The sequence below is a fragment of the Schistocerca cancellata genome, chromosome 1, assembly GCF_023864275.1.
Source record: "Schistocerca cancellata isolate TAMUIC-IGC-003103 chromosome 1, iqSchCanc2.1, whole genome shotgun sequence".
Classification (NCBI taxonomy): Eukaryota; Metazoa; Arthropoda; class Insecta; order Orthoptera; family Acrididae; genus Schistocerca; species Schistocerca cancellata.
The window spans coordinates 152,602,715-152,622,515 of record NC_064626.1 but is presented as its reverse complement, the minus strand read 5'-3'; the positions used below and the strand labels follow the sequence as shown (position 1 = coordinate 152,622,515).

Sequence of the window (19,801 nt, the reverse complement as noted above, 5' to 3'; positions counted from 1 at the left end):
ATCCTAAGGAGATGTTCCTCTAACCTAAAAAAAACCCTCAAGTGCACATCACAAATTCACATCTACCCAAGCAGCTGCTTCCCTTGTGTAGAGCGTGCCTGAGCTATTGACGGTGGCTGTAGAATCCACAAGAGGTACTGTAGAACGAAAATTTCACATCCAAGATAGCCAGAGCATCACTTGAGTGTCCGGGTTACACCTTCCACTAAGCTCCAAAGCAGAGGACTGCCATTGACTCTGGTTAGGATGCTGCAAATATTGAGCTGCGGCTGCACCCTGTGTGTGATGCTAGCTGCCTTCACCAACCCAGCCAACCCCCTAAAGGAAACAAGGATGGCCTCACTACCCAGTTGGCAAGTGCATGCATGCCAGCATGAGCTCTGATTTTCAGCTAGTGGTACACAATGCATTTAGTAGCCACTGGCAGAGCTTCCTCCACATCTCAGAGGAGAGTTCTCAACAAACACAGCAAACATACAGTGTGCACACTGGCCTTCCTTCTTGACTGTCCTGCTGTTTTCCCAGAGTGCTCCATCACCCACCTAATACTGGAGTTTGTGTACCAGCAAACCCACTCTACAGGCTTGTCTGGTCTTTGCAGGTAAATTAGCCACTGCCCCAAAAGATGCACTCTGTGCTGGCTCATATGTGTTATTCATACCTGTTGATAAAGTGTAAGGGGGCAGCTGTCTGGCCAGTTCTCACTTCCACCTTCCACTCAGAGGTATACACCACTCCTCCCTGTGTGAGAACAAACTGCTCAGATGTTCTGCACAGGATGACACAGTGACAGTGGAGTTTCCAGGGTTGCAGCTCTTTCCATTGCTGCAGCTTCAAATAACAACCTGAAGTCTATCAACGGTTGCATATGTGGTTTCAAGTTTTTTTTCATGCAGTGGACATTTATTGCTGTGTCTGCACATAACAAGAACAGTCCCTATCCATTTCATGCTGTGTATAAACTGTACAGAATCATCAAAAAAAGAATGTACTAACAAAATCAGTCAGGAGTAGTTGAGAAAGAACAAACAGGCCAGAGCAAAAAATAAAATTATCCAAATGTGGCACTACTGGTTGTGGTGCATACAAAATACGGATAAAAAATTAAAAAAAAATACAGAAATCTGTTCTACAATGTTCTCGGTCTACATTACAGATTTAAAGTGCATAAGCTCTCACAGCAAAATAAATAACAGTACTAAAACAGAAATATAAACAACTACTGTTAATTAGACACCAGATCATGCAAGAAAAAATTCAAACACTTACCAAATGTTATTAAACACTAAAATCAATCCAGATACATACACAGATATCACTCATTTCTTCACAGAAGCACATAGGAAAAACACTAAACTGTGTACAAGAGAAACTGCTGCTGGTGATGTCTGCTCTTACCTTTGGCAGCTTCTGTGCTAAAAACACACACACACACACACACACGGAGAGAGAGAGAGAAGAGAGAGAGAGAGAGAGAAATTATTCTGCCCCATTTTGGCATGCTGGTATAGTAACCTTATTATTGCTGTTATTCAAAAAACAGCCGTAGTTTGCATAATGTTCCTCATTAATTCAAGAATGATACTTTTCACCTGGATAGGGCACCATCAAATTATCTGAAAACTGCCAGGGCCTTTATCAATTGTAATGTGTATGCAATTGTGTTTTACCTCTTTAGCATTGCTAACTTTTAGCCTTATGTTTGTGTCTAATCTTTATTTATTGGTCTATGTTTTTTACTTAATTATTCTTTTACACTACTTTTGAGCATAAGGATTTTCTATGTCTCTGTACATAGCCTTCAGTCTAGAAAGTCATGCATTTTGTATGTTCCCATATGCCCTATTATGATTTTATGTATTTCTCAATTTGTCCATTACTATTTGAATTTTATGCCATTATCACACTGTACACCTGATTACAGTGCTGCATGGCACCTGTCATTACTATTAGCCTAATAATTGGCTTGGAACTGGGTGTTCCAAGATGGCCGCCGAGTAAGTGACGCCAGAAACCATTTCCAGAAAGTTAAGTGATTTAGACAGGAATATAATTTAATTTAACGCCGACAACAAATTAAATACATGCATTAGTGTATCATTTAGTCTTGTCGTCAAAGGTTTGACTTTTCTTTGCGTATTTTTTCAGAAAACACGAAAAGATCGTAACTTCGCGAAGTCGCGCTTAGGCTTAAATTTTGTAAACGTGTTTGTTTCTTGTTTCACGGTAATTTAACTAATTTCTCGGTAACAAATAAGTAAACTACCGTAAATAGCGTATAACTTCATTGTTTTAATACTGATTTCAGAAAAACAGCGTAACTTTATATCAGAAACTTGCTTATATACATTTGTTTATAGGCCTAATTCTCGTACCGTTTTTGGAGAATCAAAGTTAAATTATCTCGTTTAATTGTCCTTTTTTTCATTCCATCGAGTGAAATATAAAATAAATAGCGTATACCTTCATTGATCTCAGGAAAACAGCGGAATTTTAAATCAGAAACTTGCTTATATACATTTGTGAATAGGCTTAATTCTTGTAACGTCTTTTTTGATTTTCGGTAATTTAATTGATTTATTCTAGCTAAAGCATTATTTTTGCCATGAGTGAGAAGTGCCTGACTTGCCGTAGAATTGTTAGTTCCGGGATTTGGTGTGATGGATGCAGTAGTTTTTTTCACTGGGGGGACTGCAGTGGCGTGGGTGTCGGGAAAGTGGATCAGGCTCATCAGTGGTTATGTAGGATTTGCAGTAGAGATAGGAAGATAGTGGAACAGGAGGGGAAAATTGCTGTCCTTCAGGCTGAGCTAGATCAGGCTAGGGAAGATCTGGACAGGTTAAGGAGGGAGAAGGGCAAAGAGAGGTGGGAAGTGGCAACAGGTAGCAGAAGGAACAGGCCTAGAACTAAATCTGACAGTTTTGTGATGAATGTCAAAAATAAGTTTGACCTGTTGCTTCAGTTAGAAACTGATGAGCCTAAAGCAGAGGTAGGTGTAGACAGGACACAACAAACTTTCAATAGGAAATTGAAAAAGAATGTAGGAAACCCATCGAAAAGGAAGAAAGTTTTGTTGTTAGGCAGTTCTCATGCCAGAGGTGTAGGCCAACTTCTGCAGGAGGAATTAGGACCAGAATACCAGGTCACAAATTTTTTCAAACCAAGTGCTAGTCTGGATCAGGTGACAGAGGATTTAGGTTCACTCTGTAAAGGATTTACCAGCGAAGACACCATGGTTATTGTGGGAGGGCCAGGAAACAGCATCGACAGAGATCCTGGGTACAGCATAGAGTGTGACCTGGTAAAGATTGTGTCGGCATCGAGACACACCAATGTTGAATTTGTATCTGTCCTGAGACGCCATGACCGGCCTCATTTGAACTCTTCTGTTGGGAGAGTTAATTTGGAGTTGGAACGGCTGCTTGGGTCGGGTGCGGGGGCTCATATTGGTGTGGTTCCTGTTGATTCTCTCAGTAGGTGGGACTATACCAGGCACGACCTACATCTCAACAGGAAAGGGAAGGGGAAACTGGCTGGGGTAATAGCAGGAAATTTAAGGGGGGGAGGCACTGCCATGAATGGTAAAATACCAGTGGTTACAGGTGTTGGAGCAGCACCTTTTTTAGGATAGGTAAGACAGAAAGATGTCAAGTTCTACGAGAGGTCAGGATTGAAACAAATCTTCAGTTTAGGAAAGAAATTAAACAGCACAATTATATCACATTGGATCACCAATCACAGCTGTCAATTATAAATTTTCACCAATCACCAGAAATTTTATCTCCACCAAGTTGTATCTCAGTCCTAGGTAATTGCATTGATGAATTAAAGTCACCCAACCCAGTTGACATAATCTGCCTCTCTGAACACCATGTGACCACTGATAAAGCAACTAGGCCTAAGCACAATGAGAAACTCAGACAGGAGAGTACTGCAAATGTTAGAATAAGGAAAGGTTCACATAAAAGTATAACTAAAAATAATGTAAGTATATTTCATCAAAATATTGGGAGTTTAAAGAATAAAATAGATGAGCTTCTGGTTTGTTTAGAAGATTTAGAAGCTGAGGATGAAATAGATATACTATGCCTGTCTGAGCATCACATTGTTACTGATATGGATAAGGTAAATGTAAGTGGATATAAACTCTCTGCACATGTAATGAGAGAAAATATGGAGAAAGGAGGAGTTGCCATATATGTCAAAAGTTATCACTGTGCAAAAAGTATAGAAACAAAAAAGTTTTGTGTAGAGAAACATATAGAAGCGTGTGCCTGTCAGCTTAAATTAAATAAAGGCACATTTATAATTGTAACTGTATATAGGTCCCCATCAGGAAATTTTCATCTATTTCTGAAAAATTGGGACTTCTTGTTGTGCTATCTGTCAGACAGGGGGAAGCAAATTATTATTTGTGGGGACTTCAATGTAGATTCTCTGAAAGAGGGTAATAGGAAAAATGACCTTGAAGTATTACTCGGTTCTTTCAATTTGACACCCGTTATTGATTTTCCTACTCGGGTGGTAAAGGATAGCAGCTCATTGATAGATAACTTCTTTATAGACCAAGATAAGTTTAACCAGATAAATGCTCAGCCTGTTGAGAATGGTCTTTCTGATCATGGTGCACAGCTAGTTACAATATATGACATAGCTCCATTCAGCAATAATAAACAGTCCTCCAAAGTAGTACGTTCAGTCAACGATTTAACAATTGCAAATTTCAGGGAAAGCCTACAGCAGTTAGACTGGGATGAGGTGTACCGTGAACCTGATGCCAATTTAAAATATAATTTATTTCATGACATTTTTGTAAATGCATTTGAAAACTGCTTCCCCAAGAAAATAGTTAAATATACTCGTAAGAAACCTTGTAACAAACCATGGCTTACTAAGGGTATAAAAATATCTTGTAACCGGAAAAGGGAAATGTATCTGACAGCAAGAAAGAGTAGTGACCCAGAAACTATCAATCATTATAAGAACTACTGTGTTATATTAAGAAAAGTTATTAAAAAATCCAGAAGTATGAGTATCATGTCTGAAATCAGCAACTCTGATAATAAAATTAAAACAATTTGGAATATTATTAAAAGAGAAACAGGTCAACCAAGAGCACAGGAAGACAGTATTATCATCAAATTGAATGAAAAGTTTATGAACAAAAAGTCAGAAGTTGAAAATATTTTTAATAATCATTTTCTAAATGTTGTGGATATAGTAGGATCCAGGTGTTCATTAGAAGATGCTAGGCTGTTAATGGAAGAGGCCGTACCTATGCAATTTGATACAATTGAAATCTCACCCACTTCTCCCTCTGAAATTAGGAAAATAATAAACTTGCTTAAAAGCAAAAACTCACATGGAATTGATGGCATTTCATCAAAATACTAAAAGCTTGTTCTCAACAGATAAGTAAGATTCTCAGCCACCTGTGTAATAGCTCTCTGGAACAGGGCATTTTCCCTGATAGACTGAAATATGCTATTGTTATACCTTTGCATAAAAAGGGGGATAGATCTGATGTCAACAATTACCGTCCAATCTCCCTTCTAACAGCTTTATCCAAAATTTTTGAGAAAGTAATGCATTCAAGAGTAGCTTCACATATCTGTAACAATGAAGTACTAACAAAATGTCAGTTTGGTTTCCAGAAAGGTTTTTCAACAGAAAATGCCATATATGCTTTCACCAATCAAATTTTGAATGATCTGAATAACCGAACACCACCCATTGGGATTTTTTGTGATCTCTCAAAGGCTTTTGATTGTGTAAATCATGAAATTCTGCTAGACAAGCTCAAGTATTGTGGCATGAGGGGGACAGTGCACAAATGGTTTAATTCGTACCTAACTAGAAGAGTGCAGAAAGTTGAAATAAGTAGTTCTCATACTATGCAAAGATCAGCACATTCCTCAAACTGGGGAACTATCAAGAATGGGGTTCCAAAAGGGTCAGTCTTGGGTCCTTTGTTGTTCTTAATATATATTAATGACTTGCCATTCTATATTCATGAAGAGGCAAAGTTAGTTCTCTTTGCTGATGATACAAGTATAGTAATCACACCTGACAAACAAGAATTAACTGATGAAATTGTCAATACTGTCTTTCAGAAAATTACTAAGTGGTTCCTTGTAAACGGACTCTCACTGAATTTTGATAAGACACAGTACATACAGTTCCGTACAGTGAATGGTATGACGCCATTAATAAATATAGACCTTAATCAGAAGCATATAGCTAAGGTAGAATATTCCAAATTTTTAGGTGTGTCCATTGATGAGAGATTAAATTGGAAGAAACACATTGATGATCTGCTGAAACGTTTGAGTTCAGCTACTTATGCAATAAGGGTCATTGCAAATTTTGGTGATAAACATCTTAGTAAATTAGCTTACTATGCCTATTTTCACTCGTTGATTTCATATGGCATCATATTTTGGGGTAATTCATCACTGAGGAATAAAGTATTTATTGCACAAAAGCGTGTAATCAGAATAATAGCTGGATTCCACCCAAGATCATCCTGCAGACATTTATTTAAGGATCTAGGGATATTCACAGTAGCTTCTCAGTATATATACTCTCTTATGAAATTTGTTATTAACAACCAAACCCAATTCAAAAGTAATAGCAGTGTGCATAACTACAATACTAGGAGAAAGGATGATCTTCACTATTCAAGATTAAATCTAACTTTGGCACAGAAAGGGGTGAATTATACTGGCACTAAAGTCTTTGGTCACTTACCAAATAGTATCAAAAGTCTGACAGATAACCAACAAGTATTTAAGAAGAAATGAAAAGAATTTCTGAATGACAACTCCTTCTACTCCATAGAGGAATTTTTAGATATAAATTTAAAAAAAATATTTAAAAAATAAAAAATAAAAAATAAAAATAAAAAAACACAAAAAATGAAAAAGTTGTTATATTAACTTAAGTATGTTGTTAAATTAACTTAATTATGTCATGTATTGGAAAATTTGACTCGTTCCACATCATTACGAAGTATCGTATTCATGATCCATGGAACTAGTATTAATCTAATCTAATCTAATCTAATCTTAAACTCCTATTTTTTGCAATATGTGAATATGGATGGGCTTTAGGCATTGTTCTAGTGTACAGCTGTGTTTACAGTTTGCATATGAGGTTCTGTTCTGGGCTGTATGCCTATCATTGCCTCCATTAGGTAATATGCATTTTTTGGTTTCTCCTTCATTCTCTACTCATTCCTGATCCTGGTGCTTTTATTTATTAATTTTTAATATTTCCACCCTTATTGGTTGCCTTTTAATATGTTTTATTTGGTGACATCCCTTCTTTGACATGTGCTTTTTGGCAGGAAATTTCTGATTTTTTAATGGAATTATATTACTTTTCTCTGTGTAATTTTATCCAGTTGGTGTTTGAAGCTTATTTTGCTGCTACAGTAGTCCAGGATAGGACCATACCAGATTAATTGTAATGACATCCTCCCCTTATATTTTGAAATAACCTGTTGATGCTCTATCCAGGTGAAATGCATCATTCTTAATAAAGAATGTTGTGTAACCTATGACTGTTTTTTAAATAGAGAGATGAATGTCCAGAAACAGCACTTATGGGATATGGCCCATTTTACTTTTGTCGTGAATATATGATACTCATTGGTATTGGTGTAGGGTGTTTTTCTTTTAATGCTCATTCCCGATTCCTTATTGGTTTTTACTGTGATGTGGTTATCAGACATATCATGTACAGCTGTCTCTTATCTCAACTACTCTGTGTGTATAGTTTTGAGGTTGGCTGGAACAGAAAGATAAGATTAACCAGTGGTATCACTGAACAGGTGTATGTCACATACATCAAACAACACCCTCAGTGCTGCATTCCATCTGGAAGAAAAAAGCAACTTGTTGTTTCAGTGACTTCCACACATGGGATTGTTCAAAACAGTGGCAAGGGATTATGGTAGACCTCACACAAACTGCATGCTGGATATGGAGAAGCAAGTGTTGCAATGAACCTAAAACAAAAGTGTGCAAAATTGTAGCTTTGAACTCATAAACCACACTTTTGTGTGTACAATTCGGCACTAGCAGTTAAAAACATCACTTACAGCATGTGCAAAGCAGGTCACAGGGTGACCATGACAGATTACAGTTCTACCAATGGATTTGAAAACAGAGGGCTGAAGATGCACAGTTTCCAGCTTACATTTTATTTCTGGATGAGGTGAGATTCACACAGAGTAGGTTTATATGCAGGGTGATTATAATTAAAGTTAAAGTTTCAAACCACTGTAGAAATAATACCACTGGTCAGAATGATGTCCAATTGCAATGGAGTGTCATCGGAGATTGGGGAAGATGTATGGCAGAAGAAAAATAAATAGTTACAAAATGTAGCAATAGATGGTGCTGTAAGCATCATAATTTAATAATGGTCAACTACAGATGACAAATGAATCATACAACAATTCCTAAGATGTATGTCTGATGTTAAACAAACTGTACTACTCAGTGTGCATGGGGTGTACAGGTGTGATACTGTTAGTTACGTAAGCCCATCCACCATGGTAAGGTCATTTCACATCAGATGGGAAAATCAGTTTTTAATTATCTGGAGGCCAAAAACCGGATAAAAAGATTCAATCAAATCAGTTTTCAGTTGTCCTGAGGCCAAAACTACATAATCAATCAAATCAATCAAAAACAAATCAGATTATCAATTTCTGTGTGACTGGCGCGAAATATGTTCAATATGCTGTCCACCATTTTCTGCGACAAGTTGAAATTGAGAAACAGCATGTTCCACAACTGATCAAAGTGTTTCTTGGGTCACATTCAGAATGTGTTCTGCAATGCGTTTCTTCAATGCAGCTAAGTTTGCAGTCGGAACACTGAACACAACATCTTTCAGATAGCCCCACAGCTAGAAGTCACACAGATTAAGATCGGGTGATCAGGACAGCCAGGCTGTAGGGAAATGGCGACTGATAATTCTAGCTTTCTGAAATGATGCTTCAGCAGCTGCTTAACTGGATTTACAATGTGTGCATGTCCGTCATCTTGCATAAAAATGATCCCATTCACCATCCACACTGTTGGAGAGCTGGAAATGTGGTTGCGGAAAAGACAATCATAGTGACAATATAGGTAACAGAACCAGAAGCACCTGTCTCTTCGAAAAAATATGGCCCTATGATAAATGATGCAGTAAACCTGTACCACACAGTGACCTTTTCAGTATTAAGTGGTACTGGTTGATTTGTGTGTGGATTTTCCGTTGTCCATATTCGACAATTCTGTGTACTGTATCCTCTTAGAAGGAAGTGGGCTTCGTCTGTCCACAGAATCTTCCACGGTCAATCATTGTCCACTTCCATGTGAGCAAGGAATTGTAAAGAAAAGGTCTCTCTTGCTGGCAGGTCAACAGGAAGCAACTTGTGCAGATGGGTAATTTTGAATGGAAGCAAAGAAGGTTGTTTTGCAGGATTTTACGCACTGCGCTCAAGGATATGTCCAATTCTCTGTGTGCCACACATTTGCACATCACCACTCATCTCCTCCTGCGTTGCTGTGGCCACTGCTTCCACTGACATCAAATCAATTCGTTTCCTCCCTCTACCAGGTTGCACACCAAAAGAAACTGTCTTTCCGAATCATTTTCTCCAGACCTATGCAATCATCAGACCAACTCTTTTTTTCTAACCCTCCAGTGTCTGGAACTTCTTCAGAGCAACATGCACACTGTCATCATTCTTGTAATACAGCTTTACAAGCAGAGTGCAATCCTGGGTTGAGACTGTCATGGCGAACATCGCAGACATGAAAGGAGGAAAATCCAACGTGTTTATACCAACTTTAATAGGTCGTGCACATGACAGGTGTTTTCATTTATGTATTCTGACACATACAGCACCATCTGTTGATCAATTTTCACACTATTTTTTTTTCTTCTGCCAACATTTTCCCCATTGTCAGATAATATTCTGTTGCAATTTGATGTCATTCTGACCAGTGGTGTTATTTCTAGAGCGTTTTGAAAGTTTAACTTTAATTATAATCACCCTGTATTATCACAATAACCACACGCAGGAAGAAGCTGCAAAGCCTCAGGTGATCTTGGTGTCAAGTCATCAGCTGTGCTTTAGTGTCAGTGTGTGTGACCAGGAATTGTGGATGACAGACATGTTAACAGGTGCTCTTTATCACCAATCTGTGTGTGACAAATTACCAAATGTTGGAGAATTCTACTCTTGCAAAAAAGTGAAGGATGTGATTTATGCATGGTGGGGTTTGAAGCCCACTCTTTCGTATGTTGTATGAAATCACCCAACAAAAACTTCTATTGGGTGGTGGATTGGTCAAGAAGGTCCAGCAACAGGGCCTCCCCTTTCACCTGACCTTAGCCCTGCAGTTTTGTGGCTATGGAGACATTTAAAGGCACTGGTATGTTACACACCCATCAACAATGTGCACACATTACAGGAGCATGTTTCCCGTGCATGTCACCAAATCTGAGGGTAGCCAGGTATGTTCACACGAGTTCATGATTCTTTGAGGAGGAAGGCAGAAGTATGAGTATGAATGAGTGGTAGGTGTCCACAATGAGCACCTCTTGGAGTGTCAACAAATAGATGGTAATCACAGAGAGTGACTCTTAACTTGCCAAGCAATTTTGTGTGTGTGTGTGTGTGTGTGTGTGTGTGTGTGTGTGTGTGTATTGTGACTTCTATCCAGTTTTGACCAGTACTATCTCCTGTAAAGAAATGAGACTTATTTTGTAAACACCCTGTAAATAATGATAAACTATCATAAAGTATGTGTTAAATGTACATAAAAAACTTATTTTATACAGACCTGCGTTACATGTGAACTAGCCCAATCTGTGAATAAAGTGTTGCCAGCATCACCGAGTAGAACCCATGGAGATAAGAGCTTCTTCTGTGCCAATTTACGTTCTTGAGCTGCCAGGCTCTGTCCACCGTTACCTGTTATGCTGCCAGCCAGTAGCCAGTGTTTACCCCTCGCAACTATACCCTTGCCAAATGCTGGTTCAACTAATGCTTCGCCAACCCCCATTCCATCATCACTAAGCAGCCTACGATGGACCTGTATTGCATTTAGAGTGCATAGTAAGCTATTCTTAAAGGACAACATAAAAAATAGATGATTCATAATGAATAATGATAGTATTTGAAGTGTGATTCACCTTAAAAGGTCCAAAATAAATGAAGTTATCATTGCAGATGAGTTCAGTAGATGAAATTCACAGTAACAAATCCAAGTTAACTGGTTAAACAACAAGAATAAAAAACTGCTAGTCAGTGCAGCATTTATAAAAATAATGTGGATGATTCACAATGTGCCTTTAAATTTTTACATGGCAGTCAAATATTTAACTAATTTTGCTTTTATGTTGTAAGATATTCAGACAAATATTAAATTTATTAACTTATTAATTTACTGAGAACACAGATTGCATTATGAAATAAAACGTTAACATATAAGTAATGTATTTATTAACAGAGAGAAGTAGCAATCAGAAAATAATTATCTAAGCTGCATTAACAATTAACTATCTTTATACTGCTAATTGTATATACTATTCCTGTTTGCATAGCCTCCAGAGGAAAATAATAAAAGTTGGATGGAAGCTGTTACTTTGAAAAAGGTCTTTTGTCCTCTGTCATAGTGTAATGGTTTCTCTGCATATAAAAACGACAGTAAAAAAATTTACTCATTTGATTACATGTTGAAAGTAGCAAGGTAGCTGATACAGTTATCATTGTGGCATTTCTACATGACAAAGATGAAATGTCTATGTGAAATAGTATAGGTGAAACTATCTACCAAGAACAAAGTAAAATGTATCACTTTTTCTGTCTATTAATCATCAATTCTATCCACTGAGTTTAGTAGAAATTTCTGAGATTATCACAGTTTACTATTACATTTTTACCTCTGTCAGGCTATTATAAAAGCATAGTATTTTACTCATTAAGCAATGGAATTAAGATGTTACAACTGCTCCAGTGGACTGTTATGAAATCCATGAGTGATATGTAGGGGGCAGTAGCATAGGCCTAGATTCCTCACTTAATACTGGTTCTTTACAGTTTGTAAGCAAATTATTGCTGAGACTGACTCCATTTTCCTAGTATCCTACCAATGTACCAAAGTATGTCATATATTTCATCTTCAACTGAACCTATGTGAACAATACATGTCATGGCCTACAAGTCACAGACAGGTGTTTGTATGTGTTGACTAATTTCATTTGTTATATAGTGACCTTAAAGTGACAGATTACAATATCTTGTATTTTACAGTCAGCACAAAATTATATTTTTGAACATTTAAAGCAAGTTGTCAAAATTTGCAACACAGTGAAAAATAATGTAGAACTTGTGGATATTTACACAACTTTCTTTCAGACAGCATTTTGTTATGAATAACTGTGCCATCTACTTACTGTCTGATGTTACTATTAATATGGTCTGTTAGATTATTAATATACAAAATGAACAGCAAGTGTCTTATCACATTTCCCTGGTGCATGCATGAAGTTACGTCTAATCTGAAAATGACTCTCCATCCGAGGTAACAGGCTATGTCCTCTCTGTCAAGAAATTTTCAGTCTGGTCACAAATTTTGTATGATACCCCAACGTGATTGTACTTTCATTAATAAGTGATAGTGTAGTAGTGACTCAAAAGCTTTATGAAAATCAAGAAATACTACAACCACCTGACCGCCATGATTAGTGGCTTTTTCCACATATACATCTACATGGATACTCAGCAAATCACTTTTAAGTGCCTGACAGAGGGTTCATCAAATCACCTTTACAATTCTCTATTATTCTAATCTCATATAGTGCACAGCAAGAGCAAACACATATATCTTTCCATAAGAGTTTTGGATGTCACATGCAAAAAATGTTATTTGGGTTTCACATGACCAACGTTTACTAAATCCATTCTAGTTGACATGAGGAGATCATTCTCTTTGACAAATCACATTGTATTTGAGTTCATAATATATTCTAAGATTTTACAACAGATGAATTTCAATGATGTTGGATAGTAATTGTAAGTGAATGTGACCCCTCCTTCCTTCCAAACAGTGGGGGTGGTTCTCTTTTGAGATATCTACACTATATTATCAGTAAAAGAGAGGCTAACTAAGCCACAAATTCTGTATAGAGTCTGATAGGGATTCCATCTGGTCCTGGAACCTTATAAATATTAGCAAATTCAGCTATTTCTCAGTGCCACCAACACTAATGTGTATATCACCCATCATCAGATATTCCCGCAGTGTGGGAATTAAACTGGGGAAGGAAACATTTGAAAACAGAGTTCATCATTTCTGCTTTTGTTCAGCTACCCTCCATTTCAGTTCGTATGTCACCCATGAGTGTTTGTATATTACCTTTGGTGGCACTAACAGCTGTGGCATATGACGATAATTTCTTGTCATTTTGTGAGTGATCTTCCAAAAGGATTCTGAAGTGGTAGTCATTGAAGGATTCTGTATTACTCTTTTGACAGTGTAAAATGTTTCATGTAGCATCTTTCTATATACAACTACTATGTTCTTTGTTTTATTCCTGTTGTTCAATAGTAACTGTTTCATTACAAGTTTCTTAACAGACTCTATATACCATGGAGTGTGCCCCTCATCATGAGCTGTTCCATCAGCTGTCTATCAAATTCTTGGTCAAATACCCTGTCAAACTTGTGCACAGTTTATCTACATGCTCCTATTTGGACCACTATGTTTCAAGTTCCTCTTGGCATTACTGCCTCTTTGTCTATTACCAACAATTAAAATTGCACTATGATGAAGATGGCACACAACAAATACTGATTGGCATAAGGGGTACTTACTACATGCTTGAATATGCAAATGTTTGACATTTCAGGATGATCACACAATGCAGGCAGGAGTAACATCATGTATATTCTGTATATAAGGAAAGATTATGCAGAGGGTTCTTCATTCAGAACTTCTGTTTGAATTTTGGTTGTTTATTATAAGATCATATTACACAGAATGTAAGAAGAAGAAATGCGTACCAGCACATGTCAGAACTCAGCAGCTGCAGGATTGTGACCTACCAAGACTGCACTTTATTGTTCTGTGATATTTCTGCTTGCATTGGTCAAGATCCCATGACTGTCATGCAAATATAGAATCATTGGATATAAGAGGACCATACCTAGCATCATCTGGGATCTCAATGACCCCATACAATTAATTCCTAGAAGACAGTGATGCAAACAACAATACCACTGTTCACAGGAATGGCACTACACAGTGTTTTCAGTCAAATCCTCATTCTGCATACAGCATCACAATGGACAATTCTGTGGAAACTCCAAGGTGAATGTACAGTTTTGATGGATTTTTTGCAGAACCAGGGAACTCTTTCATCTTAGGCAGTTTCTGGAAGAAAATTTTGATGTTGCATTTTCCAGCTAGCTTTTCACTTTTGGCTGAAGGCAGTCCCAAGTAAGGAACTGAAGTGAGTCTCTTCTCTCCCTCTTTGTCTTCCCAGTTTTCTGCATCTTTTCTTATTTTCTACGCCTTTCTAATCTGTGCTCTGCTCTGTGAAAGACCCAGCAAAGCTGAATGCACAATGGGTACATTGCATCTTATATAAATATGGTTGCCAGTGCATTGGACAAACACAGCACTGTATTTGCAAATGTTATGGGTAACACATTAGGTGTGTAGGAATGGGATGCACAGAGAAATCAGCAGTGACAGGGACTAGCACAAATAAAGATCACATTTTTGACTTCGAGAAAACAAAGTTGCAATGCTAAGCAATTGGGACACCATTATTAAGAAAACAGAAATATAAATCCCTGAGAACCTTGTCAACAAGTAAAAAGATCACCAACTTAGTGTGACTTGGAATCCTGTGTTAAGTGCAATACAACAAGAGCACTCGCAGGACTGCTGAGCTCACAAGATGCATCAAGAATGCCCATACAGAGATTGGAGCACAGCTGCCAGCCCACCTGGCACCCCCACCACTGCACCACCCTCTCCACGCCTGCCAGCCAGACAGGACCAAGCCATGTGCAGCCTGGTGGAGAGGGTGCACCACTAGTATAAACATTGAGACATCCACAAATCTTGACACTTAGACAGAAGATGTTGAGTATGGTGCTTGTCAAAACGTTAAGATATCTTAATGCTACCACCCGGCTGAGAACCAGAGAGCTGTGCATCAGTAGAAAATTTTGGGAAAGTCTACATTCACACTTGTGGCACCTCTAAGGTGAGGGGATGCTCTGCATCTTCTGACAGCTACAGAAAGAATGCACCAGGAAAACAAAATAACTAAGCCCACTGGCTTTCCATCAGCAGTGTCAATGATTTGAGAACATACTACCATTGTTTTCACAACTATAGCACCAGGTGAAATCAAAGAAAATGGACCAGATATTACAATGGATGGGCATAGCTATCATAATGGGGCACATTCACTTCACCCAGAAAAAGTTGGGAAAGAATACTGTGCTCAGTTCCTATCCCATTACAGATTGCAAGGACAGTGCCAGCACACACTTTGGAGCAGGCAGACTGCAGCTCTTATATTCCAACAGTAAAGTACAGAAACAGTGTACTGCTGTACCAAATTCAGCAGATTGTTGGGAGCTCAGACTATGAATAGAGAGATGAATGATGTGAGAGCTGTTGTAAACTTTACAGAGAAAGAACTGGATTCAGCTACAATTTAGGCCATCGCAAAAGGGCTGAACTCTGCACACATCCTGATATCCATACTCAAATGAGATATTGTTAGTGGCACAGAGAAAGGAATTCAAGGCCTTCCAAAGAAAGAAGCAGGGAAGATTAGATGGGGAAATCTGCAGGGTTATTGACAAGTTCAGTCTTCTGAAATCAAACCTGACTGTGGTGGAATGGGAGGGTCTCTGATCACTGAGAGATGATGTTGACATTGCCCAGACAATAAAAGTGCAGAGGGTGAGTGTGCTTGTCATTGGGAGCTCCAAAATTACGTGCATTATGGAGATACTCAGGTTGGGAAAGAATGCCAGAGTGGACTTGGTATGTTTGCTCGGGGGCCATGTTGGGGAGGGGATTGGAGAGGGGGGGGGGGCAAGGGCACTCTCATCTGAATCATGGAGGAGGCTCTGCTGGTGGTTGACAAGTGGTGCACACGTGCGCTGGGAATAACTGGCTTCAAATCTTAACTATGTTGGTATGAACAGTGCTTTCTGCTTGGTTCAGTGGATGGCTGAGTTGATGAAGGCAGCTACTATCACATGTGGGGTGCAGGCCATACTCACTGCTTGTAGCATCATACTCAGATTAGATCACAGTCCTCTAATTTGAAACAGAGTAGAAGTTCTAAGCCAGAGGCTCAGATGATTCTGGATCCAAATTTCTTGACCTCCATTATTCAGTGGAGAATTGTTGGGTCTCTCTTAAAAGGTAAGACATGCTCTATATACAATGCAATGAGAGAAGTGTACAATGAGTTTGTAAGTAAAATATTGCCAGCCAATTCAAGTAAAAACTGTAAATCATTTGGGCTTAGGTAAAGTCAGTACATGGATCAAAATCATTATTCAGTGACTCAGTGACCACAGTGGCAGCAAAATGGAAGATGGCAAAGAGAAGGCCAAAATACTCAATTCAGTCTTCTGAAATTGTTTCATCATGGAATATCATAATATGGTCCCTCGTATGAACATTGGAATGGAAGATAGTGAGATAAGTGGTCATAGAATAGAAAAACAACTACAATTGCATAGTAGTGGAAAGGCATCAGGACTAGATGAAATACCTCTAAAATTCTGCAGAGATTATGTGAAAGAACTTTCCCCCTTACTACCAGCAGCTTATCATAGATTGTTAGAGCAAAAAAGAGTACATAGCAACTGGAAGAAAATGCAGTCATGCTTGTTTGCAAGAAGACAGATGCATAGGCCTATTCTGCTGTTGTAGAACTGTGCAGTATGCTTGATGCTCACATACCATGATATTTTTGGAGAGCAAAATCTCCTCTACAAAAATCAACACAGATTTTGCAAACAGGGATCTTGCAAAACTCGGCGTACTCTGTTCCTCCATGATAGCCATTGTTCTGTAGACATCAGCACTCAGGGTGATGCTGTGTTCTTAGACTCCAGGAAGGCACTTGACACCATCCCACACTGCCATTTAGAGGAAAAATGTGAGATTATTGAGTATTGGACCAGATATGCAGCTAGATTCAAGACTTTCTTGCAGAGAGAACTAAACATGTTGCTCTTAATGGAATAAAATTGGCAGATGTAAAGGTACTTTGAGGAATACCCCAGCGATGTGTGATAGGACCACTACTGCTTACAGAATATACAAATGATCTAATAGAAAATCTCAGAAGCTCCAGAAAGCTATTCACAGATGATGCAGTTGTCTACTAGAAGCCATTAAAAAGGTCTTTTAGATGGTTGACAAATGGTATAGGGACTGGCAGTTGACACTGAATGTAAATATATATAGCATACTGCATGAGCACAGGAAAAGAAATCCATTACTGTACAACTACACCATCAGTGACAAACTGCTGTAAACAGTATCTGCCATAAAATATCTGGGAATAGCCATCTAGAGCAACTGTAAGGGGAATAATGATATAAAACAAGTACTAGGGAAAGCTGATGCTAGGTTGAAATTCATAGGAAGCATATTAAGGAAATGTAATTGATCAGTCTTTTTCATCAAAATTGACAGATGTAAGGTAGTTTCAGGAATACACCAACAATGTCTGATTGGACTATTACTGTTTAGAGAATATATAAATGATCTAATAGAAAATGTCAGAAGCTCCAGAAAGCTATTCACAGATGATGCAGTTGTCTATTAGAAGGCAGGAATGCCAGAAGACTGTAGTGATTTAAAAAGGACCATATAATTGACGATTGGTGCAGGGACTGGCAGTTGATACTGAATGTAAATATATGTAGCATACTGAATGCACACAGGAGAAAAAATCAGCTGCTGTGCAACTACATCATGAGTGATAGATTGCTGGCAACAGTGGCGATATAAAACAAGTAGTAGGAAAAGCAGATGCTTGAGACTCATAGGAAGAGTATTAAGGAAATGTAATTGATCCACAAAATAAGTGATTTTCAAAATACATGTCCAGATGATTCTTGAATATTACTCACCACAATGAGACACCTACTAGGTATGATTAATAGGAGAGAGAGAGAGAGATAGAAGATCCAACAAACAGCAGTCTGTTTCATCACAAGGTCATATAGTCAGTGCAAGTGCTTTACAGAGATGCTCAACAAACTCCAGCAGCGGATGTTACAAGAAAAGCAGTGTGCATCATGGAGTGGTTTACTAATGATATTCTGAGAAAGTACATTCCAGGAAGAGTTTGACAACACACTACTTCCTCTGACATACATCTCCTGAAGTGACTACAATGAGAACACTTGAGAAATCAGAGTTTAGAGAGGTTTACTGCAATTATTCTTTTCCCATGCCATTTATGAATGGAGCAGGGAAGGGGGGAACAGACAGTGGTACCACAAGTGCCCTTCGCCACAAACTGTCAGATGGTTTGGGGACCATTGACATAGATGTAGGACAGTCCTACCTGCAGACAAAGGAATGTGATGATGCTGATGTGTACTGATGGCTACTATCACAAAATTGACGTTCCACTATAAGACTCAGCCTACAAGAAGCTCAAAGAGGACACAACCATGACCATGACCAGGGCAATGTTGCTGTGTTGAGAAGCTCTGAATTAGCAGAAGAAGTGAAGAAATGACTGTATACCCAGGTGCCAACTATACCAAGCCTTTATGGACTTCCAAAAATCCACAAGGAAGGGTGCCTCGGTGGCCAGTCCTCAATGCTGTTAACTCACACAGTTGTGGGCCCACCAGACATCTTGCTACACTTCTAAAACGTCTTGTGAGACACTGCAGTCACCATGTACAAACAAGGCTGATTCTGTGGAGGTTTTGAGTGGTATGTGAATGCAGAGGATGAGCTGCTTATGAACTTCAATGTTATATCACTATTCATGAAAGTTCCTCTCCAAGGCTCCTTGTCACTCCTAGCTCAATACTTTGAGCTGCAAATTGTTAACCTTTTTAAGCATGCATACACTGACTGCCACCTATTTCAAATACCACAGGGAGTTTTGTGAACAGTTTGATCATGGAGCCATGGGATCCCCACTGACACCTAGGATTTCAAATCCCTTCATGGACTGCTTTAAGGATGTGGTACTTCAAACTGCCCATAAAAAACCACAAGCACTTATTCATGCTGACGATATGTTTGTGGTGTGGGAACATGGGAGACAGGTGCTGAACAAATTTCTCAACCACCTTAACAGCATTCATACAAATGCTGCATTCACAATGGAAGCAGAGGAGAAAGCATGTCCCCTTTCTTGAATGTACTAATAAAGAAGAAGTCAGATTTTACATCACACTATGCAGGGTATAGAGAGAAAATGCATGCAGGCCTTTATTTACCTTCAAGCAACAAGCACCCACTATTCAATACAGAGGCAGACAGTGTTAACCATTCTCATACCTAATCTGTAAAGAATGCCTCTCAGCTGAGCTACAGTTCCTGAAGAAAGTGTTCCATAACAACGGATATAGTGTATCACAGATTAGATAGCTTTCAAGAAAAGAAAATATGCAGAAAACATGTAAGAAGGAGAAGGAGGCAAGAGACTTGTGTTCCTTCCTTACTTGGGGGCTGCTTTCAGCAAAAACTGCAAGGCAAGGCTGCTTTGT

The 19,801-nt window shown here is 38.5% G+C and overlaps 1 protein-coding gene across 1 annotated transcript in view; it reads right to left on the bottom strand.

Annotated features, from left to right (window-relative positions):
- The window catches only part of LOC126167284 (lysosomal alpha-mannosidase-like), a 101,221-nt gene that overhangs the window by 14,192 nt on the left and 67,228 nt on the right, over positions 1–19,801 (bottom strand). The window contains exon 15 of the mRNA XM_049920465.1: positions 10,851–11,102. Coding sequence (XP_049776422.1) covers positions 10,851–11,102 — 252 coding nt within the window. The remainder of the gene's footprint in view (positions 1–10,850; positions 11,103–19,801) is intronic.